The 14,700-nt window shown below is 47.7% G+C and overlaps 1 protein-coding gene across 2 annotated transcripts; it reads left to right on the top strand.

The window, feature by feature from the left end:
• The first annotated feature begins 1,482 nt into the window (after positions 1-1,482).
• Positions 1,483-12,716, top strand: Pck2 (phosphoenolpyruvate carboxykinase 2, mitochondrial). 2 transcript variants are annotated; one of them, XM_057786201.1, is made up of 10 exons: positions 1,483-1,687; positions 3,657-3,902; positions 4,525-4,709; positions 4,790-4,993; positions 5,351-5,538; positions 5,827-5,989; positions 6,183-6,401; positions 8,445-8,582; positions 8,787-8,882; positions 9,098-12,715. In XM_057786201.1, exons 1-10 carry the CDS (start codon positions 1,659-1,661, stop codon positions 9,550-9,552), a joined length of 1,923 nt encoding a protein of 640 aa, XP_057642184.1. In that variant the 5' UTR covers positions 1,483-1,658; the 3' UTR covers positions 9,553-12,715. The 2 variants fall into 2 exon arrangements, with proteins under 2 accessions (XP_057642184.1, XP_057642185.1); XM_057786202.1 differs by lacking the exons at positions 1,483-1,687; positions 4,525-4,709 and having other exon boundaries at positions 3,777-3,902; positions 9,098-12,716.
• Positions 12,717-14,700: the final 1,984 nt, after the last annotated feature.

Here is a 14,700-nt window from a genome sequence, read left to right as displayed (position 1 = left end):
CACCTTCCCCAGCAAGAACAGGATAAGAAAAGAAAAACCCTCAGCTGTTAAAGAAACCCTGGCCCAACTCAGTCCCCTACACACTGGGCATCTTCTCTCACAGTGTCCATTCCAGATCCCCAGGAGAAGGTGGGGGCTTAAGAAGCCTTCAGGGAACCTGGAAAGATGGCTCCGCAGCTAAGAGCACTCACTGCTCTTCCAAAGGACCTGGGTTCAATTCCCAGCACCCACATGACAGCTAACAACTATCTAATAACTCTGGTTCCAGGGGATCTGGCATCCTCACACAGACATACATGCAGGCAAACTCAAATATACATAATAAATAAATAATAAATCAGAAGAAGGAGGAGGAGGAGGGGGAGGAGGGGAAGGGGAGGAGGAGGAGGAGGAGGAGGAGGAGGAGAAGAAGAAGAAGAAGAAGAAGAAGAAGAAGAAGAAGAAGAAGAAGAAGAAGAAGAAGAAGAAGAAGAAGAAGAAGAAGAAGAAGAGGAAGAAGAAGCCGCCACCTTTATCTCTGGTCCCTGCTTCTGTCTCAGGCCGGCTCATGCTTTACAGTACCAAGCTGACATCCAACAAAGACCAGTTTATATTCTCCCAACTCAGCAATTCAGCTGAAAATGAGTTTATTTCCAAACTCTACAGAAAAGGTCTCAGACAGAGATCTCATTTCCCCATCTCTGAGCATCCCGATTGCTGTGGTCACAGTGTGGGCCGTACAAATTGACCCTAAGAGAAGCAAAGGCAGAGACCCACGTGGCCTTTTGGTTCTCCAAAGTTGGGTTAAAGTGCTGCAGCTGGAAAGAGGATTCCGAGCAAATGCTTACCACAGATGGGTTGAGTTTGAAGCACTACAGCATTTGGATTGTAGATACCCAATGTCCTCCCGTTGGAACGACAAGTTGAGAAATTACCCAAGGTCTTCACGATAGTAACAAGATGATATGTCCCTTAGGATTAGAGGTGAGGCAGGGGGTGAGGGGTGAGTGATTAGAGAACACAGTAAATGTCCCTAGTCCTGAAAGAGCTCACCAATTTCATGGTGTTAGAGAAAACTCCCTTAATAAGAAGCAAGACAAGGACAACAGTTGTTTGCTTTCGTTTTTATTTGCGGACTAAGGAGACCTTGGAATTGGGACCCAGAAAAAGAAACGCCTAAAGCTAGGAGTGCCCTAAAAAGGAAAAGCCAGTCCCTGAGATTTTAGACATCGGGGCTCCCACTTCTGGTCTCATTCCTCATCCTTAGCTTGTCTGACATTCGGTGTCTCTTGGTTGCTATCTCTAAGGAGCAACAGCCTTCAAAGTTACATCAGTAGCCCTACAGCGTGGCGGGTCGTAGGGCGGAGCGTCGGAGTGGGCGGGATCCAAGGTGAACTCAAGTCTCCAATGGGGAGAGTAGGCTTGAGGGTACGGTGACTGTGAGGCGGAGGCTTCACAGAGCTCACAGAGCTGATGCCCGGAGCCCCGGCCAGTGAGCCGGCCCACAGGCGAGAAAACCAGCTAGGTTCCGCCCCGGTGCCTGCCCGCCTCCTTTTTAAGCGCCTCCCGCCCAACCTCAGCTCCCTCTGGCTTTGCCACGCTCTTTCCTACCCCGCCTTCCTTGTCTCCCCCGACTGCTCTGGTTCCTGTGGCCACCCCGCAGCGCCAGCCCAGGTGCCATGACTGCTATGTACCTCCCCAGCCTGCGGTGAGTGACCCACAACCCTGGGCCCACTCCGTGCTCCACTAGCGGAGCTCCCTCCGCTTGTTTCCCAGCCTAGGAAGAGACTGGCAGGGCGGCTGTTTACTAATCTGGGTCTCACGGTGGTGCCCCAGCCCCCATCCTCAACCATGCGCTCTTCCAACCTCTGTGCTCTCCTACCCCTCCCTGCCCGCTTGTGCTGTCTTCTATCTGCCACTCTCAACCTCCTCCCCCTTCTCCTTTGCCTTCCCGAGCCCTGTCTCTGCAAATCCTTTACTTACCAGATGTAATTCTTTCTGACTGGGGCTTCCAGTCCACCCCTCAGTGCTGTGCGGAGCCATAAGGCCCTGAGGCCAAAGGGCTTGAGCCTTTGGGAGCCCAAGCTCCAAGCTCCCTAAAGAAGGTAGAAGGTAAACATCCTTCGCTGCCTCCCGAGAATGGAGCCTGGCATGAAGCCCAGAGGAGCCTCGGGGATCTGGGGACTAGGGAGGGAGGGAGGGAGGGAAGGAGGGAGGGAAGGAAGGAAGATGGGAGAAGGGAGACAAATTGCTTTCTTTTTAACTTGGCTGACATCTTCCCATAGCAGATCCTGGGCGCCAAGCTTGTCCTGGCGGGCCGCTCTGCCTACATGCAACCAGGTCTCTCCCGTGTGTCCCCTTCTCCGGGGTCTTTGACACTGAGTCTAAACTGACTCCTTATCTCTCCCACGCAGGTTTTACGTGGTCAGTTCATGTGTGGTATGAAAGATAGTGAGCAGTCCCTCCTAGAGGCATGCAGGAGGATGGGGGTTTGGGGGGAGCCAGATTCCAAGGGAGAGAAGCGTTCAAGACTGGGCCTTTAAAATTAATTCCTTGGGGAAACGTTCCAGGCAGAAAGCAGTACAAGGAGCCCTGTTTTGCTGTGCGCCTAGGACCGCACTAAGTGTGCTGCCTTTTTTGTCTTCTGGAAAATAAACCACCCAGACCCAAACCCCCACATCCAAGACCTCCGTTTTCTTCCTTCCCAGGCATCTAGCCTGTGATCTGAATTTCCTGTCCTCTAGTGTTCTGACCTACCACCAACCCCTAGAGTTCTGTAGGCATGTGGCTTCTAAGGTGAGCCAGGGAGTGCATAGGCAGGCTAAAGCCAGCGTGGTCTGCTGTGGGTTTCTGGCAGGTGAGGCCTCGCCTGTGAGAAAGGTTCTCTTGGCCTTTACTGTCTTGGGTCCAGACCAATCACAGCAGACCCTACTATCTCCCAGGAGCCTCACAGAACAAACAATACTGAGTCGCTGCTCTTCTGAGGATCTAGGCACGAACTCCAGGCAGTGGCATTGGTTATTCTTAATTCGCCTTTCACTTAGTTAAAAAACACCTAACTAGCCAATCATTGTCGACCCAGGTGAACAAATGCACTGCCTGAACCCCCAGCATCCCTTGTCTTCATGTAAGAATCCTAATCTAAAAAACCAGATACTGGAAGAGGGCTCTACCATCGCACAAACTACGCCCCTTAGTGAGGCATCTACACCAAAGAAAAAGATAAAAATAACTGCCATTTTAACATAAAAACTGTGACTGAAAAGAACATTGGTGAGGTTTTTAAAAATAGCCTTATGAAGCTCTCATCTGGGCAGTTCCTTGACTCTTGGACCACAGGGCACCTGCTTTTTTCCTAATCCTACAGCGGACGAAGTAAAACAGGGCACGGGCGACACGTGTGGTATCGGCACGTACACTCCCACAGCCAGATGTGTGCTTGGATGCTTATTTGACCAGCTCCCCTTCCCTGACCAGGAAACACATACCCCATAAAGGCCACAAACATAGCTAGTCTGAACTCCTTCCACATACCGACCGTAGCCTGGTCTTCGTGGTGCCCGCAATCAGATATGCCTTAGTACTTTCCCAAGGCACGAGCTTCCTGTCCTCCCTCCCCAGTAGCTGTCTCCCATGATAGCCATCGGATGGTTGCCTCTCTGTTTGGGCTCTTCTAGGCTTAGCTTGCATGGGCTGAGGCCCTGGCGCTGGTCACCATGCCGTAACATCCAAACTCTGCGGGTACTCAGTGGAGACCTGGGCCAGCTGCCTGCTGGAGTCCAGGACTTTGTGGCACGCAGTGCCCGTCTGTGCCAACCAGAGAGCATTCACATTTGTGATGGGTCTGAGGCTGAGAACGCTGCCACACTGGCCCTGCTGGAACAGCAGGGGCTTATCCGGAAGCTCCCCAAGTATGAGAACTGGTAAGTCTTGAAGCCAACAGCCCCCCCAAAACAGGCAGCTGCTTAGACTGAAGTCTCTTAGGTTAACCAAGACAAAGATATTTCTGGATAATATCAGTGGAACAAAACAGAATGGGAGCTTGAGGGAAAATCAACTAGGAAGTGATTGTTTTCACATTAAATGAAAAAGTTGATATGAATTTACGAATTGGAGCTCTTGCTTTTTCGGGGAGTGGGAGACCAACTGCCCCCACCACCACTCCATGAATCAGTTGATGAAACATAATCTGTCAGGGGTAGAGGCTTCGAGGCTGGGCCTTGCAGAAACCACCTCTTAACGAGACAAACCTAAAGGGGCTAAAACGTAGTTGGATAAGAAAACATAAGGCAAACAGACCTAGAGTCAAAGTTGGACTTAAAAAGTGAGTCTGGCCAGGCTTAGTGGTGCACGCCTTTAATCCCAGCACTTAAAGGCAGAGGCAAGAGGATCTCTGTGAGTCTGAGGTCAGTCTGGTCTGCAGAGTTTCAGGACAGCTAGAACTGTATGGTGAAACCATCTTGAGAGAAACATAAGCAACAAAAGTGACTCTGAAGGTAAGTGAAGTCTACCAGCCACCATCTCCTGGCAATCCTCTCTCCCCAGCTGGCTGGCTCGCACAGACCCCAAGGATGTGGCACGGGTAGAAAGCAAGACGGTGATTGTAACCCCTTCGCAGAGGGACACAGTGCCCCTCCTGGCTGATGGGGCCCGTGGGCAGCTGGGCAACTGGATGTCCCCAGATGAGTTCCAGCGAGCTGTGGATGAGAGATTCCCAGGATGCATGCAGGGTAACAAGTCAGGGGCACAGGAGCAGGGGCACTGAAGGTCTGACTGGGAACCGTCATCCCAGTGACACCTTCCTCTACAGGCCGCACCATGTACGTGCTTCCGTTCAGCATGGGTCCCGTGGGCTCCCCACTGTCCCGCATCGGAGTGCAGCTCACTGACTCAGCTTATGTGGTAGCAAGCATGCGTATCATGACCCGCCTGGGAACACCTGTGCTTCAGGCCCTGGGAGATGGTGACTTCATCAAGTGTCTGCATTCAGTAGGCCAGCCCCTGACTGGGCATGGTGAGTACCTGCCTTATCTAGAGTAGGACACTGAGACCTTCCAGTACTCAGAGGGAGCCCCAAATCTTACCCACCCACAGAGAAATTGTGGATGTGAATGATTACTCCCCAAAGCCCAGGGAAGCATTCTGGACTGGAGTAACACTGTTTCAAGAACAGTTTACACAAGATTCAGAAGTCAGTCTCCATGTCTGACAGAAGCACAAGAGCTGATGGGTACTGGAAAAGGGGGCTTAGCTACCTCTGGGCACTGCCAATGTTTTCAAGTGTCTCTTGGGTCAATCCTTGATTCCACCAGTCCCTGACACCCTGGTTTCTGAGGCCACTACCAGCAGCACTATGACCCATTGTCTCCAGGGGATCCTGTGAGCCCGTGGCCATGCAATCCGGAAAAAACCCTGATTGGCCACGTGCCAGACCAGCGGGAGATCGTCTCCTTCGGCAGCGGCTATGGTGGTAACTCCTTGCTGGGCAAGAAGTGCTTTGCCCTGCGCATCGCCTCTCGCCTGGCCAGGGATGAGGGCTGGCTGGCAGAGCATATGCTGGTGAGGGCCTGGTGAGGAACTGAGCAGCTGTGGAGGAGGGGGTGGTTGGGGAAGCCTTGGCAATCTGCCTCAACCTTGCTCCTTCCTGCCAGGTGCCAGGATGGTGAGCCTGAAAGCCTGGCTGAACACTGCTACCCTTGCCCTGGTGTCAGGCAGGACACTGGCTTAGTGAATATCCAACAGTCCACTCCCTGCTTCCTACCCCATTACCAGCTAGCTGTCCTTATCCGTAAAGACTACACCCTGACTTTGGGTGACTTCCTTCTGTTCTCTCTGTCTCCAACACAGATTTTGGGGATCACCAACCCTGCAGGGAAAAAGCGCTATGTGGCAGCTGCTTTCCCCAGTGCCTGTGGCAAAACCAATCTGGCTATGATGCAGCCTGCATTGCCAGGCTGGAAAGTAGAGTGTGTGGGGGATGATATCGCCTGGATGAGGTTTGACAGTGAAGGTGAGGGAGCCTTTTCCTAAACAGCCCATATGGTCCCCTGCCCCAGTTAGTCTAGCAGTCCCAGAAACAAAGCCTTTATCAGTCAGATCTAGACACCCCCCCCTCAAAAAAAAGGGGGGGGGACAGAGAAGGCCCTCCTTCAGCCTCACATCTCAGCTTTTCCTAAGGTCTTTCCTTGTTTCACTTCTGGCAGGTCAGCTCCGGGCCATCAACCCTGAGAATGGCTTCTTTGGGGTGGCCCCTGGCACATCTGCTACCACCAATCCCAATGCAATGGCCACAATCCAGAGTAACACTCTTTTCACCAATGTGGCCGAGACCAGTGACGGTGGTGTGTACTGGGAAGGCATTGACCAGCCTCTTCCACCTGGTGTCACTGTGACCTCCTGGCTGGGAAAGCCCTGGAAACCTGGTACGTGGGGTGAGGAGGTTGTGACAAAGGCCCCAGGGCTCAGCACTTTTTCTTTTTCTTTTTTTTTTTCTTTTTAATGTGAATGTGTGCTTTTCCGGCAAGTGTCTGCGTATCGTATGTATGCAGTGAACAGGGCATCAGATCCCCTGGAACCAGGATTACAGGAGGCCGTGAGCCCACCATGTAGGCGTTGGGAATCGAATCTGTATCCTCTTGAAAAAGCAACCAGTCCCCAACCATAGCAACTTTAATGATGGAAAACACTCTAAAACCCTAGCTTTTTGTAGTTTCTAACACCAGGCAAGATCTCAGTTTACGTCTCTGATCCCATTAATCGTTGTTTGGGAATCTGAGTAATTACTTAACTTCCCTTAAGTTTTACACAGTTTTTCCAACCAACTGAATGAGGCTTATCATAGTACTCACCTGTTAAGAGACTTAAATAACACCTAAAAGGAGTTTAACATACTGTCAAATACATAGCACTTGTCTACAGAAAATATAAGCCAGAGTTGTGGGGGAAGAACTATTTGGAAAGTTATAAAAAGAATTGGGCTGGTAACATTTGACCTATTTGGAAAGAAGAAAGCCTGTCCTTTGACACTTGGCTCTGGCATTTCCCTGCTGATGCCAGTGTCTGAAGTTACCCTCCCCTTCCCATCCCTCACTATACTGCAATCCTTCGACATGAACTCAGGTTAGCACTTTACACTTTCTTGGAGGCTGATTTCCTGACCCTGTCATTACCTGGGTGCCTTAGAGACCCATCCCTCCCCAAGCTTTGCACTCTAACAATTGGCCTTCTGAGGTCATAGAAAAAGAACACAGAGGAAGAAGGGCTTGTGGTCACTGAAGGCCGAACTTGAGTTTTCCAGACGGCCTGGCAGTTAACCTCCTTCTTTGATCAGCCTTTATTTTCTCTTAACACCATCATTAAGTCCCCCTCAGTCTCTCTGCCCAGCTGAGAAATCCACAGACGATAATCTTCCCTACAGGCTAGTTGCCCAACCCTTCCATCAACTCTGAATCCACTGATAGAACTAGAGAGCCACATGCCCATCTTTAGTTCCCAGAACCATAAACATCCTGTACCAGGGCCCTAGGCTGGGAGGTGACAGGGACAGTCTTGTTGACCCATGGCTCCCTCACACATATGTCACTGACTTGTTCCAGCTTCTCTCCAATATACCTGAAGGTGTCAAATGCTCTGGGTTCCTCAGGTTATGTCCCTGACTGAGTTCATGCCCTAACCTACCACTGTCAGGGTCTAGGCAGGTCAAGATAAATAACCAGTTCCATCGATCACTGGGCTAGCGTGATGACTCGGCATGTTAAAGTGCCAGGTCTGATGGCCTGAGTTAGAGCCCAGGACCCTCGTGGAGGAAGAAGACTGAACAAGTTGTCCTCTGATTTCCACAATGCATGCCACAGCAACTCCTAACCCCCATCACAATAAACAAATAAGTAAATGTATAATAAAGGAATTCTTGTTTGTATTTTGATAGCTTGCGAGATTTTCTTCCCTGGTTTGTTAATGCAAAGCCAATTGCTTAAAATATTGACCTAACATTCTCAGCTTTTGCTTTGGACTTAGGAAAAATTAGTTTGAGAACTAATAATCCTGCAAATATTATTTCTATAGTATTATTATTAAAATTATTATTATGACGACATGCCAATATCTAACTATTCCCTTAAGTCTTGGTCAATGCCAAGTGCCCAGAGTGCCCTGTCATCCTGATTTCCTCTCCACTATTGTTGAGCAGCACCATTATTGATTGATAATCAGCCTGATCTTTGTGGGAAGATGTCCTGGGCTCCTTCCCCCTTCTTCTTTACCACACAAGATTATAAGTAGCTGATGAAACCAAAAGAAACCTTGCAAGGGCTGGAGACAGAGCTCAGTGATAGAGGACTGGCCTAGCATGTATAAGACCCTGGGTTAAGCCTCAGCATCATGAAAATGTGTCATTGCTCATGTATGTATGACTGTGTTAAGGTGGACATGACCTTGGAAGATGGTCTTTGCGTTTCCTCTGCCAGGTGACAAGGAACCCTGTGCACATCCCAATTCACGCTTCTGTGTCCCGGCTCGCCAGTGTCCCATCATGGACCCAGCCTGGGAAGCACCAGAGGGTGTCCCCATTGATGCCATCATCTTTGGAGGCCGCAGGCCCAAAGGTAAGCAGCAGGTGGGCTCTGTGCCTTTGTAGTAGAAGGTCCAGCTCTGCAGTCAAGCTCCAGCCTTCCTGTATTTGAAACTACATGACCTCTGGCTGCTGCTGTCCATCACCTTCCCCCATAGTGAATGCAAAATCCGTGGGAGGCATGGGTCTGGAGATGGACGAGAAGGGTTGCCTCTAAGCCTGTTCATTGGTGTTTTAGGGGTACCTCTTGTGTATGAAGCCTTCAGCTGGCGTCATGGGGTGTTTGTAGGTAGCTCCATGCGTTCAGAGTCCACTGCAGCTGCTGAGCACAAAGGTGAGTTTACACCTTCCATTGTCCCGTCCCTGCTCGCACGTGCATCCCAGCTCTCTCCTATCCCTTCCTCCTTCCTTCTGCTGTTTCTCTTCACTTTCCCTGAAGATATTTCAGAACTGTCAGATTTTACCCCGCCTCTGCCAACAGGACACAGGGCTCCCTTCCCTTCCCTAGACAGGAAGAGGATTCCTTACCTACCCTCCTTCCTGTCCTAGGAAAGATCATTATGCATGATCCCTTTGCCATGCGGCCTTTTTTTGGCTATAACTTTGGACACTACCTCCAACACTGGCTGAGCATGGAGGGACACAAAGGAGCCCGGCTGCCTCGTATCTTCCATGTCAACTGGTTCCGGCGAGATGAAGCGGGCCGCTTCCTGTGGCCAGGTTTTGGGGAGAACGCTCGTGTGCTAGATTGGATCTGCAGACGGTTAGATGGGGAAGACAGTGCCCAAGAGACTCCCATCGGGCTGGTACCAAAGGAAGGAGCCCTGAATCTCAGTGGCCTCAAAGCGATAGACAACATTCAGCTGTTCTCCATCCCCAAGGACTTCTGGGAACAGGAGGTTCGTGATATTAGGAGCTACCTGACCGAGCAAGTCAACCAGGATCTGCCTAAGGAGGTGTTGTCAGAGCTCGAGGCTCTGGAGGGGCGTGTGCGAAGAATGTGACCTGAGGCTCTAGGCTAGCAAGAACACAACACCCCCATCTGGCTAGGGAATTCCCAGGCTCATAGAAAACATGGACGGTTTGATATTAAATGTGTGAGTATTGGAAGGCCAGGCCACAGACCTTCTCCCTTGTTATCTTATACGTCTGTGCTGTTTTCACTCCCCATTTGTCTCCGTAGGCTTCCTTCTAATATCAGTCTCGATACTGGCTCACATAGTAAGAACTTGTGGAAGAAGGCATGATTCTTCAGAAGAATGTAGCCTGGTATGGTGATATACACCTTTAATCCTAGAGGCAGCCCGATCTCGGGGAGTTTGAGACCAGTCTGCCTGGTCTACATAGCAAGTGCCAGGCCAGCTGGGGCTACATGGTAAAGATCAATTAAAAAAAAAAAAAGAAGAAGAAGAAAGAAAGAAAGGAAGGAAGGAAGGAAGGAAGGAAGGAAGGAAGGAAGGAAGGAAGAAAGAAAGAAAGAAAGAAAGAAAGAAAGAAAGAAAGAAAGAAAGAAAGAAAGAAAAAGGGAGGCCACAGCAGGCTGCTCAGTGTCTAGGGTTAGGGTTCTTTGTCCCATGCAGACATGCATGTCTGCAGAAGTTTCATTCTGCAGTGACAGCTCCATTGCTGGTTCTTCTGCTGGTTTCTCCCACCTGACTTGAACCAGGAGTCATGCAGTCTTTTTGGAGACAAGGTCAGTGAGGGCAGCTCCAACATTAATTCTTGTGCTGGTTTCCCCCACCTGACTTGAACCAGGAACCATACTATTTTTTTTTCTTTTTTTTTTTTTTTTAACTTGAGACAAGGTCTCATGAAGCCCAGGCTGGATTCAAACTCACTGTGCAGCTAAAGATAACCCTGTCCTCCTGATCCTCCTCTCTCCCTCCTGGCAAGCATGCCACCATCTGTATGCTAGGTGCCGTTTCTAAGCACCTTATGAAAGTCCCATTTTACAGCTCAAAAGTGAGAGTTGGATTGAGCAAAATGACATGTCTTAAAATCCTGGCACTTGAAGGACCCTATCACCAAGGCAAGAGAATTGTGTACACAGTGACCCTGTCTACACAGAAAATCACAGACCAAAGATCATCCAGAGAACGGCCCCACACCTTTGTGTGTACGGGCAGCAGGGTGTTAGTAAAAGAAAAAAAGACTTGAAGTTCAGAGGGGAATATGTTGGAAGGGGTCTGGGGAAAATTGGAAAGGGGAAGTGAACTTGATCAAAAGACATATACATATGAAATTCTCAAATAATAATAAATAATAAAATATGAGAAAAACCTTCAAACAAAATGGGATTCCTGGAAAACTCCTCAGAAGAAATAACTAGATGAAGGAAGAAATAGTGAGTGTTCTCCAAGAAAAGGCCAGAAAACTAGTCAAGGAAGAGAGGTCAGGGTGGCTACACACAGAACACAGCAGTGGAGTACACAACACAAAACTGCAGCCAGGGAAGGCTGATTGGGTCCCGAATTATGGCAGAAGTAAGGTCTAACATTCTGCTCTGCTGCACTTTAAGGCAGCTAAGGATAACAATACCAAAAAGGAGCTGAAGGGCCGGGTATGGTGGCACAGGCCTTTAATCCTAGCACTCAGGAGGCAGAGGCAGAAGAATCTTAGAGTTCGAGGTCAGTCTTGTCTATAGAGCACGTTCCAGGACAGCCAGGGGGGAGACCCTGTCCCAGAAAAAAGAAAGCAAAAAAGAACTGAAGGATTTTGAGTGCTTTCTGTTTTGTACCACAAAGAAATGGTTGAGGGGAGTTCATCCTAATTTGAACATTACATAGTGCACCCATGCAGCTGAGCATCCCACGATACCTCATAAATATGCACAATCTTACAGTCAGATCCTTATCTTCATCATTAGCAAGGGGTGAAAACAATGTTTTCTGCACACAGTGGCTCTGTCCCTTCATCTATAGCGTGGGAATGTGTCTCTACCGTACAATGCTGGGATAACTTGAGTCAGTGGAGGCAAGCACTTAACGAGCAGCGACCGTTAGCTGTCAGCTCCTCTCCACTCTACAGTGATTAGAGTTGGCCCTAATTATGGAGCTGACTCTGCATTGAAGAGGAAAAAGGAGCCAGGCGGTGGTGGCGCATGCCTTTAATCCCAGCAGAGGTAGGCAGAGCTCTGTGAGTTCAAGGCCAGTCTGGTCTACAAGAGCTAGTTCCAAGACAGTCAGGGCTATTACACAGAGAAACCCTGACTTGAAAAACCGAAAGAAAAAAAAAAGCAGTGAAAAGAAAATTTAGGAGGAAAAGACACCTTTCTATGTAGCCAAGAATAACCTTGAATAGGAGGTTCTCCTGCCTCCTGCCTCCTATCTCTAGAGACAAGCACACATCACCAAGCCAGGATGATGTACTGGCAATAGATAGCACCCAAAGCCTTGAGTGATAGGCAAATGCTCTACCAACTTGGCTACATTCCCCCAGACTATGGCCTTTCAAAAGGATAGTCAGTTAAAACAGCACACATAATAAATTTAAATACTGCACTTAATAAAGTATATTTACTAATGCTCAAATCTTCCCACCTTAGCTTATAGAAACTTGGCTGAGTCATTTTAACAGGGTGCTGACAGTCCCTGCCTATTTCTCTGGTGATAAGGATTGCTGTACAAACATCCTGTATATTTTATGCTCCAGCCCTGGAATCAACCAGCCCTCTAAGAAACTGGAGTCTTTCAGTAGGAAACAATATGAAAAACCATCAAGATCCCAAACATAGTAGCACACACTTGTAACCTCAGACAAGGACAATGGAGAGTTTGAGGCCAGCCTAACAATATAACCATGACATGGTGCCCAGGCTGACCTCAAATTTCCTGCATACTGGGATTATGGGAACCAGCCACCACACCCAACTTTGACTTGTCCCAGAAAACAGACAACAGGGCCAGCAAGACTGCTCAGTAGGTGAAGATGCCCGCTGCCAAGTCGGACAACCTGAGTTCAGTCCTTAAGACCCACACGGTAGGAGGGAACCAACTCTCTTTTCCACATCCACAAGCCCACACACATCACAAACACAGGTGCACATGAATAAAACTGGCAAAAACAAAATAAAACACAACCTGTGCACTCTGTGTTTGTGAATCTGTCATTCTTTCTAGACCTTTCCAGTGATAGAAAGATAAAACACATGTGATAAAACAATGACAAGGCAGCCTATACAAGAATTTATTTGGGCTTCCAGTTCCAGAAGGATGAGTCCATGATAGTGGGAGGGGGAGTCTGGAAAGATGGCTCAGAAAGCAAGTGTACTCGATGCTCTTGCAGAGGACCCAGATTCAAGTCCCATGGTTCACAATCATCCATAACTCGATTTCTCAAGATCCTATTGTCATTTGATCTCAGTGGCCGTGAAGAATTACATGCTGTATATACATATATGCAGGCAAAATACTCAGACATAAAATTAAATACATACATTTTTAGCCTGACGGTAGTGGTGGAGGCATTGACGGTAGTGTATGTCTTTAATCGCAGCACTCAGGAGACAGCTGACAGATGGATCCCTAAATTCAAGGTCAGCAAGGTCTACAGAGTGAATTACAGGACAGCCAGAGCTACATAATGAGACCATCTTGAAAAAACAAAATAATTAAAAAAAAAAAAAAGTCCATGTTGGTGACAGAGTAGAGGCATGGTAGTTGGAGCAGGAAGCCGAGAGTTCACATCTTGAATAGAAAGTAGGAAGCAGACACTTAAGGAAATGTTCAACATCCTTAGTCATCAGAGAAATGCAAATCAAAACAACTCTGAGATTTCCATCTTACACCTGTAAGAATGGTCAAGATCAAAACACTGATGGCAACTTATGCTGGAGAGGTTGTGGGGAAAAGGGAACACTTCTGCATTGCTGGTGGGAATGTAAGCTGGTACAACCCCTTTGGATGTCAGTGTGGCGATTTCTCAAGAAATTAGGAAACAACGTTCCTCAAGACCCAGTAATACCACTTTTGGGTATATATCCAAAGGATGCTCAATCATGCCATAAGGACATGTGCTCAACTATGTTCATTGCAGCTTTGTTTGTCATAGCCAGAACCTAGAAACAACCTAAATGCCCCTTGACCAAAGAATGGATATGGAAAATGTAGTACATTTACACAATGGAGTACTACACAGCAGGAAAAAAATAACGACAGCTTGAATTTTGCAGGAAAATGGATGGAACTAGAAAACATTATTTTGAGTGAGGTAACCCAGACACAGAAAGACAATTATCACATGTACTCACTCATAGGTGATTTTTAAACATAAAGCAAAGAAAACCAGCCTACAAACCACAATCCTAGAGAACTTAGACAACAAGAGGACACCAAGAGACACTTACATAGATCTAATCTACATGGGAAGTAGAAAGTAGAAAAAGACAAGGTCTCCTGAGTAAATTGGGAGCATGGGGACCTTGGGGAAGGGTTGAAGGCGGGAAGGGAGAGGCAGGGAGGGGAGCAGAGAAAAAGGTAGAGCTCAATAAAAATCAATTAAAAAAAAAGAAAAAGAAACAGGACCAACACATCAACAATCAATGATGCTAATGGTTACTGCCATCAGTATTGGTAAGAGGGAGCTTGACTTAAAAGTATCTTACAGTACTCTGAGATCTACACTTTTGTTTACAGTGGACTTCACTGAGTTTCCATTTTGATGCTGTAGATGAACAGGTCAAGTCTCAGAGAAACAGAGGAGTTAAATTCAATTATTACCAAGTCAGCACTGCTCTGACTCATGCAGTAACAGAACAACTATAGAGCTTTATGGAACCTATTACACAGTTTTGCATTTCAGCTTAATCCTTGTTTTATTGTTGTGCCAACATGACTTTCTACTCCTTAAGCTTTACGGCTAGTCAAGAATTAAGTCTGAATTAAATACAAAATTAAGTTTTGCTTTTTTTTTTTTTTTTTTTTTAAAAAAAAAAGACTTTCTTCGAGACCAGCCTGGTCTACAAGAGCTAGTTCCAGGACAGGCTCCAAAACCACAGAGAAACCCTGTCTCGAAAAACCAAAAAAAAAAAAAAAAAAAAAAAAAAAAAAAAAAAAGACTTTCTACAGAAAAAAAGAAAAAAAAAGAAAGAAGGAAGGAAGCAGAGATTGGGAAGCAGGGACAGCATGGGCTCTGAAACCTGAAAATTTTGAAAT

This window comes from Chionomys nivalis, chromosome 12 (genome assembly GCF_950005125.1).
Source record: "Chionomys nivalis chromosome 12, mChiNiv1.1, whole genome shotgun sequence".
NCBI classification, from domain to species: Eukaryota; Metazoa; Chordata; class Mammalia; order Rodentia; family Cricetidae; genus Chionomys; species Chionomys nivalis.
The sequence above is the reverse complement of the archived record's forward strand: the minus strand, read 5'-3'. Positions and strand labels throughout refer to the sequence as shown.

Coding starts and splice junctions, on each gene's coding strand:
- Pck2 (XM_057786201.1), top strand. CDS start 1,659: ATGACTGCTATGTACCTCCCCAGCCTGCG. Junction 5,539..5,826: donor GGCTGGCAGAGCATATGCTG/GTGAGGGCCTGG, acceptor TCTCCAACACAG/ATTTTGGGGATCACCAACCC. Junction 8,583..8,786: donor TGGAGGCCGCAGGCCCAAAG/GTAAGCAGCAGG, acceptor TTGGTGTTTTAG/GGGTACCTCTTGTGTATGAA.